Source organism: Thermobia domestica, chromosome 7 (assembly GCF_964235325.1).
Source record: "Thermobia domestica chromosome 7, izTheDome1.hap1.1, whole genome shotgun sequence".
NCBI classification, from domain to species: domain Eukaryota; kingdom Metazoa; phylum Arthropoda; class Insecta; order Zygentoma; family Lepismatidae; genus Thermobia; species Thermobia domestica.
This window is the reverse complement of record NC_137460.1, coordinates 301,283,962-301,292,997: the sequence shown is the minus strand read 5'-3', so window position 1 is coordinate 301,292,997 and position 9,036 is coordinate 301,283,962. Positions and strand designations below refer to the sequence as shown.

The window sequence follows — 9,036 nt, the reverse complement described above, 5'->3', positions numbered from 1 at the left end:
AGTGGAGGAGAAATAACCACTAAGGAAGATGGAGTGAGGTGCCGCATCTTAAGCAAAAGCGATAAATGAGAAACTTTTGTGAGAGAGAAAAGAAGGAATACAGATTCACCGTTTGGCCATCTCATTACGAAGTCGGAATGTTCCGTTTTTTGAGGGGAATGTAACAAAGAGAGTGGGGCCAAGACGATCTCCAATAGAGTACAGAAAGTGTGACCGTAGGAAGGGGAAGTACACCTCAACTGAAAAGAGACTGAGAATCTACATCAACCAAAAAGTTGTGGACAGAAGGATCAGCAGAAGCACATACAGAGATTTCAAGATTTCATCTTTAAAATAACTATCAAATGCGGCGCAACGGAAGTTTTACACTGAAACGCTATTCAGTGTATAGAATTCCAATCACATGGAGCTTTAAGGCTTTGAGTACAAGGAATAAATACTGATTTTAAAGCAGTATTAAACATACAGTAATCCTTAACTCTAAAGTAACACGTTATCACTGGGTAGTAAAAGATTTGTCCTTCACGCAATGGCTCAATAATATACGTCTCATACAGACAGCAAAATAGATTAACTTACATTGTATTCCTCTTTATACATTTACGCTTTTGCATAGCTGTTCAAAACAAGCTAAAAAGCAATCTATGCAGAATTTATACAAAATATTTTACACTTTTTTCTCTCTCCTTACTTTAGAAAACACAGTCTTAATGAGTAGGAGTCATTACGCAACACATTTGGAGCATTTTCTACAAAATCAACATAAATCAAATTTATGAATTAATTCGTAAGAAACTGAATTTGAAGGCCTAGAATCAAATTACGACCAGTTTAGAAAGAGACATACAAGATAAAAATGGGTCAGAAATTGCACACTTTTTATATTATTGGATGGTCTGAATAAGATGACATAGGTATAATATTGATGTCCCCTCTGAGTATGACATTTAAGAAGTGGTTCTTTACGGTATTATTTAGTGAAGACACTTCATATAAATATAAGCTTCAAACAACTACAAATAAATGTTGCTTTGCCATTTGTGTTATTACTCATTTTCCTACCCACAACTCGCATTAGAAATAGACCATGGAGTTTGACAGATACATGAACCAATCTTTACATTCTTTGTGTGATATGATCAAGAAAGCCTTGCGTAAATGCATATCCACGTGGCTTCCGTGTACACGAAGAAGAACCAACTCACACATACAGGGTGACTCACCAAATCGTAACCTATTTATCTCTTCGAAATTAACTTATACATAAAACATGCAGAAAACGGACTCGTAGGGAACGCTGGTGGGGCAACAATTGTTCGTGGAATTGCCAAATTAGCGCTGGAGAAGAAAAGAAAGGCTTGCTGCTATTTGTTCTCACAAAGAGGTTTACGTTCACAAGAGTTATACGTAAATTACAAGAAAGATATCTTAATAGAAGAAATCAAGCGACAGAATGATAGTACAAGGTTTCATTCTAGGGAAACCATATCAAATATGTACTGCTCTAGGTCAGCCACTGTAATGAGCTATTTCTTTAAGAATATAATTTGTTTCAGAAGCAAACATGGAATCATTTCGTGCGTCACCCTGTACGTAACTTGTAGACTCCATTTTCATCCCCTATACAATCTATCGTACACACTAAAATAATGTGATATGTTGATTTGACTTTTAACACATTAGATAATTGTGGGCTAAACGACTCGCTTGCAGGACTCAAGTATGATGATGGTAAAGCGTGACGTTAACAATGAGATCGCCTGCCTCTTTAATGAGTTTTATACGAGGGGGAGTGCGAAAATAAGTTTCCCCTTTTGTTTTCCCCAGGAAAGCGAACAGCAATGGAGGAAACAGAGACAGCGGTTGCACGCGCAACACACCCAGACAAAAGCTCGCTCACGAGCCTGCAGATGGCGCCGTCGCAGAGACGAGGGAAGGCGCGTTTTCGTTGTCAAAGGAGGAAGTGCAAGTGGTTGTCCGCAATGAATGAACACGTGGTGTATCAGGAACAGAAATCCATAACCGCCTCCTGGAAATCTATGAGCCTGATGTGATGTCGAAACAAATGGTGCGGAGATGGTGTCGCGAATTCAGTGACGGGCGGCAGCAAGTGCTGGACACATCGAGACTTGGAAGGACTGCACGGCCACTACAGACCAAAATATCAGGATGTTGGATGACATGATTAAAGCGAACCGCTTAATGATGAAAATTACAGAAACTGTTCGACGCTTCTTCCACATGCAGAGCCCTGAATATTTCCTGGAAGAGTTTTTGAAGCTTATAGACCGGTATGACAGATGTCTCAATGTACGTGGTACTTATGTGGAAAAAATAAAGGTACGTCTGATCTTCAATGTCACATGCTATTTTTGGTCTTGCATCCTCACTCTGTCCACAGTCGCCTGGGGAAACTTATATTCGGACTCCCTCTCGTATGTATGATCATCTTAACGAAGTTCTGAAATAAAACTCTGGTAGAAACTCCAAGTGTCAAAGGTATTCATCATCCAAAAAATACGAAATAATAACTTTCAAAATCTCGTAAGCAACAAAACTGTAATAAATTATTCACTTCAAATTCAACCCAGAAGATTAACATATCTCTGATTACTTTTAAAACTTTCTTTTTTCATTTTTGTTCTGCAGTTTAAATAAATATTAACTATTCATGATGCTTCAAATTCAGATTTCTCCTTTCTGTTTCATTTAAATTATAGCTATATAGCTATATGCTATAGATATATGCTGTATAGCTTGTATAAAATTTATAAACTATTTTATTAAAAAATTCAATCGTAAGACTAGATTTAAGAATGGCAAGACAATATCAATCCAATTGAATATGCTTAAGAATAATATCACCTTATATTAGTACTTTTAGTACTACTATCAACAGTAGTTTTCTGCAAATATTTATACAGTTCTTCAAATTTATTGTTACCAGTTACATGCATTTATTTCTGTTAAATTTCTATCAGAAGAGACGATGAATACGCATTACAATAACTTCCTGTATCATTACATTTCGTCAATGAGAGTTATTATTCTCAACATGAATCAGAAAATATGTATATAAGCATAATCATAACCGAAAAAGCGCATCCGTGCTTGACAATAACTTCAGAAGGAAAGAGCAAATTCAAATACTGTTTCCTTTGAAGTAGCAAAAACGTAACTCTCAGACACCAATCGAATCGCAAATCTGTTTACTCTCTTCCAAATTATAATAACATATGACACATTGTATAGTTCTGTTAGAAAATGTAGTCTTATTGAAAAAATCCTGGCCATCCACTCTCCTTAAAAAGCCTGTACTCTTACTCAGATACAAGAAAATGAAACAAATTGATTATTTTTTTATCCATTGAGATCTTTATAGCCAAAGTACTAGAACGTTCTAGGCACGGTTACCAGAATTTGAACTTATTAAGCAAGGTAGATGGCCAAGATTTTTTGACCAAGACTGTACAAATGCATTTAACAGAATACCAGTCTTTACTTAAAAAACAGAACATTTTCCGTCACAGTTCTTTGTAAAAAATAAGTTGGAGGTCTAGGATTTACAGCATCCTATTCATACTTTATTTAATTTTGATAACATCAGATTTCACCAACAGACATTTGCAATCAGCTTTTACAAATACTTTTTCAAAAGATGACAAAGACTTCAGTAATTACTTTTGAAATAAACTTATTTCTAGTTAAAAAATATATATATATATAAATAAAACAAATCTGAAATAACAAACAGACCATGGTAAATTGACATAATTTGCTGCACAAAACAATTTTACACCGTTTGTGCTTTTATTTTACTAATTTTGTGATCTCCGGAATATTAATTTGTCTCTGTCCGTTAGATATTTGGAACCAATACTCGCATTAAGCCAGTGATTCTCTTTACGGCACGACGAAATGTCAATTTGTAATTTTTATTTACTGAAGTTAATGTACAACTCACTCGTTAAGTATCCAAAAGCGAAAGCACGACGAATACTTCCACAAACACTACAAGTCGTTTGTACTACATTCGTAGCAGTCTATCTTCATCATATTGTACAATTTAGGAAAATGTGTCACACATCATTTCTCTGTACAAACAGCAATGCTACATTCGTAATAATCTCAGCTCACTGGGGCCGCCGTAATTTTTAATTACGATTCCGACTCGTACACGAAATTACCCAGAAAAACGATCTTACCTGTTGAACTCAACGAGTTCGCAGGAAAAACCTTTTCTCGTTAACTGTACACCACGTGAGATACTAACTGTTAAGTATATATATGTATTTATATATATAATGCTAAGTTTAGTTTTCTACTCTAAATCAAGCGAATAACTTTGCATACACGTATACAAAAACTCAATGCATACAGTGTAATAACTGAACTTCCACTACACTCACAAGCAGGTAGGCTAATTGCCTATTCACAAATGACGCAAAACAAATGTACTCATTCTTAACAACCACACTCCTAGTTGAATGAAGCATAACAAAGCAATCAGTCAGAAGAATGAATTGATGCTCGTTTATTCCACTTATCTATTATCCACAATGCCAACTCTTAGACACAAAGTTTTCACACCTGATGATCTGACCCTTTAAATGTTCCTGGCATCATTGACGAGAGATCGCTCTGACTGACTGCTTTGTCATACCATGCGACACTAGGTCCACTCATATAACAAAAACTGTTGCAGCTGTTCTTTTTGTCTTTTCCTTAGGAAAATACTGCAATGGATTTTGTCACATTCATAACATTTCGTTTGTCACTTGAAAAGTAGAAGACCACAGACAAAGTGCGGAAGGTATATTGTTAGTTAAAAAGTTAAAAAAACAATTGCTGTAGCATGCGTCTCCTGCATAATTACATATAAAATCGATACAAGTAGTTTGGAAACCCTAAGGACTACATATTAATAACAGCAGGAGCAAAATTATATTACAATGGTGGCATCAAAATCTGAAAATAAGCGCTGTCGGCTGATACGCGATGTGCGTATTCAGTGATCTGAATATAACAAAATGTACATTTATGCATTTAACAACTATTCTGCTTCACCCATTTACAATGAAAAGTGACTGAAGAAATAATTCAATAACATAATATCTTCATGCACATTAGAACGTATCTGTATGAAACAGAAGGAATGAATAATAGGAAAGTAACATCAGGGCGAAGAACTATAGTTTGAAGTATATAAAACTATTAATTTCAACAGTATTAGTCGAAAACATTTTTGCACGTATTCTCAAAAATATGTGTTACGGACAAACAACTTTTAAATAATAATGATACTGTCTAAAAAACTATAATATAAAGTGTAGGCAATCGACAAAACTGTAGCTTCTGTTTGGAATTCGCAACAACAGGAGTAATAGCAGGTGTTGACTAGAGCTTCAAATCGAGAAAGGACCAGTTCACAATATACTTTTCAATTTTCCTGCCTCCTGAATTTTCTTGCCATAATTTATAAGATTTCATAAGCGCAAATCTTGAATACTTTATTATTGCTGATGTTTTAAAACTTTAGTTTCTTTAGAATTGTATTTGCATATACTTAGTTTAAATAAGAAAGATAATAATAAAAAAAAAAAAAAAAAACTGCAAATGCAAAAGATTAACTCGATTTGAAGACTTCCATGCATTGAAATAGCACCACTTGAAACCAGTGTCAAGCTTTAATAAATTTGCATGTCTTGCTTAACCATCATATAATTTTTTATGGGTTACTCTCTATTACAAAAAAGACAATAAGAGTCATGCACGTGGATGCCTTAGGCCTTCTACAAGTCAGTACAAAATTACTAATTAAAATTAATTATAGGTTCTAGTCATTTACATATTAAAAGTCTCTTCAGCTTTCGGCTCCCACATACTAACACACTTTCAACAAATAGCTTTGAGTAATACAAAATAACATATACTCTATATAAAAACAAATAAAAACACTTAACTTATAAAAGACAAAATCTGTTCGTCAAATCCTTTATGCCGAAAGCTTTTTCAAAAAGAGTTCACTCTACTGGAAGCTCATCAAAGGGCACGTCTGCATCTGAGAATATTCCCATTAGCATCCGACTAAATATACCAAGACCATGTACTGTCAGCAACAAAATTTGTCCTGCAGCAATCTAACCGTCCCATCTACGTGACCTCTCTTATCTCGTGAATTCTTCGAAATATTTTATTTCGTATATCAGTGTCCGCCGTATATCTAATTAGTGAAGTTCCAATCATTGTTCTGCCGAGAGAGTTAGGTAGCTATGCCAATAATCTCAGAGCTTTAAAAATTCCACATAATACGAATATCAGATCTTTCTGTTGTGAATCTATAGACATCAACAGAAAATGAGCAATTTAAAAAGCAATATTTGAGTGTAAGCATAAGAAGACAAACACAACGTGCTAATGTGATGAACACTGTCGACCTCAGAACGTATAACAGTTCATTTGTATCTCACAGCGCGTAAGAGTGTTATGTATACGGTATAGCAAGCAGTCTAACCCCGTAAACTTCGCAAAAACAAATCGAATGACTATCAGTGTACTTTTCTCAAAACCAAAATTAAATAAAACAAACGTCATAGAGACGATTATGCCTTCTTGTTATTAATTTTAAATGCTTTCAATAGACTTAATACCCCTTCTGTTTTTTTAAAACAATTATAACAATAATAATGCTTCAATGCGATTCGTAATAAGCTTTTCTACTAAAAGGACACAACTCTTGTTGCCGACTGTATATGGTCTTACAAAAGCCTATTCCAAGTCACTGAGGAGAGGAGGAATGAACGAGCTTTCGTGGCATACATTGTATTCTTCCCACAATTCAATTTTTCAGCACATGTTACTTTAAATGCATCGGAATTCTACGAATGTTTCGATATTGAGCAGCAGCGGGACAAGAAATACTCAGTTCTGACAATTAACAGTAAAAGAACCGAACAACTTGTCCAGTGAATTTCAATACTAATATGTTTCAGGAAGAATTTGTCACAAATGTAGAACATGCTTTGACAATATTCGACGTCAGATGTAAACGTACCCTACAACATTTGTGTATTATCTCCCTATAATCTCTAGCTTCGATACCTTACAGGTAATATTGCAATATTGCACAACTTTCTGAGAGAATTTACCAGTCGCACTTTCCACTAACGGATCAAACACAAGAATTTAGGGTAAATTTTGGGACATATGTGGAGGACACACGAGGCTGGATGTACTGGTGCCCACATGGGGTGAGTCCGTCATGATCGATTTGTGAGCCATGAGGGTGCTCTGGAGTCCAGGGGGTGGCAGTGGAGGCTTGGCCAGCTTTTCATGCAGCATCCGGCCAGGGCTCGCCTCGAAAACTTTCTGCCACAACGAGAAGCAGTGGCGTGCTTCTTCTTCGTTGGGTGGGCGCGGCGGTGGGTGAACGGCAGGGGGGCCATTGTTTTGTACACCTGCCTCATTGGTGTTCATTACACTGTTCCTTTGCTGCTCGCGTTCAGCCGCCGCCGACAGACACTCGGCAGCGTTCTCCGCGTGCTTCTGCATATGTTTCATCAGGTAGGTCTCTTGCGTGTAGGACTTTCCGCACTCACGACACACGTGCGTCTTCAAGTGGCGGGGCATATGTTGAAGCAGCTCATTCTTTTCTGCGAAGCATTTGTAACAGTCACTGCATTTGAAGGGTTTGTCAGTTTCATGGGAGCGGGAGTGGATCTGCAGGTGGCTGAGCTGCGCAAACGCTTTGATGCATCCAGGAAACCGGCATCGATATGGCTTGTCCCCCGTGTGCGTCCTCACGTGCTGCTGCAGGTGGCTCAGCTGCGTGAACTTCCGACGACAGATCTCGCACTGGTAGGGCTTGATTCCCAGATGGATCCGCTTATGCTGCGTCAGGTAGGAGGTGTTGGCGAAATGCTTCGTACAGTCCGGGCATTTGTAAGGTTTCACCTGGTCAGGCTTCGAACCAAAAATCTGTCAACACAAAATAAAAATCTTTTACTACCACAAATCACAAAAAAAAAAAAAATATTATGTAAGATTTACAGCTAAGCATTTAAGTTGCAGATAAATTATTATTATTGACGATGTTTGTTTTTATATACCATAACAACAAATGCAATATATAGCAGGATAAATGTGAGATGTTTCCATAAAAATACTGTTGACGATAACATTTCACTCGCAATTTTATACCACCCACTAATAATTTCAATAGCAAAAATTCGATGTCTACAAGTAACTAGAAAACACACTGGACACTATTTTACCGCTCCAGAATTTATGTATTTCCAGACAGGCTTGCTGGTAAACAAATCGTACTGCATTTCGCGTTATACGATTGAGTCATACGAGTTTAATAAACAGGGCTGTAGCGAATAGGTAGCGCTAAATATTAAAGATGCCTTACAATATACAATAAATTGGCAGAAGGTGTGGGACACAGTGAAGAAATGCAAGTTGTATCAGGTAGTCTCAAAAGTATTGAGCCTTTTAGGTATGAGATCCCGTTAATGTCCTAAACCTCACGGTATGAGTTTCACCGAGTCAATCTAAACGTCATTTGACAGCTGACAGTTGAAGGTAAGTAGATGTGCAAAAAGTATTGGAATTGTTATAACCAGACGTAAGATACTGCACCGTGGAGATGAATGAACTTTCCGCTAATTTTATTGTTTTATTTTGACAAAGATGCACAGGCGCGTGAAGAAATTTATGCTGTTTATTGTTGGAAAGTAAAGTTCAGTGAATATGGACAATTGGCTATTAATCAGTATCACAAGGTGATTAACTTGAAAGATATTGCGATATAATCAAAGTCTCTGAAAATAGTTAGTTGATAATATAATTGATTAGATACAAGATGCATTATTGCTTATGAGTATTATCATTATAGACTTACACTCGTGAATAAAAGGTAATTCAGATTACAATTGTGATTAGTTTTATTAAGGATTTAGTATGATATTTAAACCTTAACAGTTTTGGGCAAGATACGAGAAAAGTGGGCATCGTACTTATCAAAACCAACAG

At 36.4% G+C, this 9,036-nt stretch overlaps 1 protein-coding gene across 6 annotated transcripts in view; it reads right to left on the bottom strand.

Annotated features, from left to right (window-relative positions):
* Window positions 1–1,663: 1,663 nt before the first annotated feature.
* LOC145691113 (uncharacterized) overlaps window positions 1,664–9,036 on the bottom strand; it is a 96,026-nt gene continuing 88,653 nt past the window's right edge. For all 6 annotated transcript variants that reach the window (XM_081766819.1, XM_081766823.1, XM_081766824.1 and 3 more), the window contains one exon: window positions 1,664–7,977. In XM_081766819.1, coding sequence (XP_081622945.1) covers window positions 7,186–7,977 — 792 coding nt within the window. In that variant the 3' untranslated portion in view covers window positions 1,664–7,185. The remainder of the gene's footprint in view (window positions 7,978–9,036) is intronic.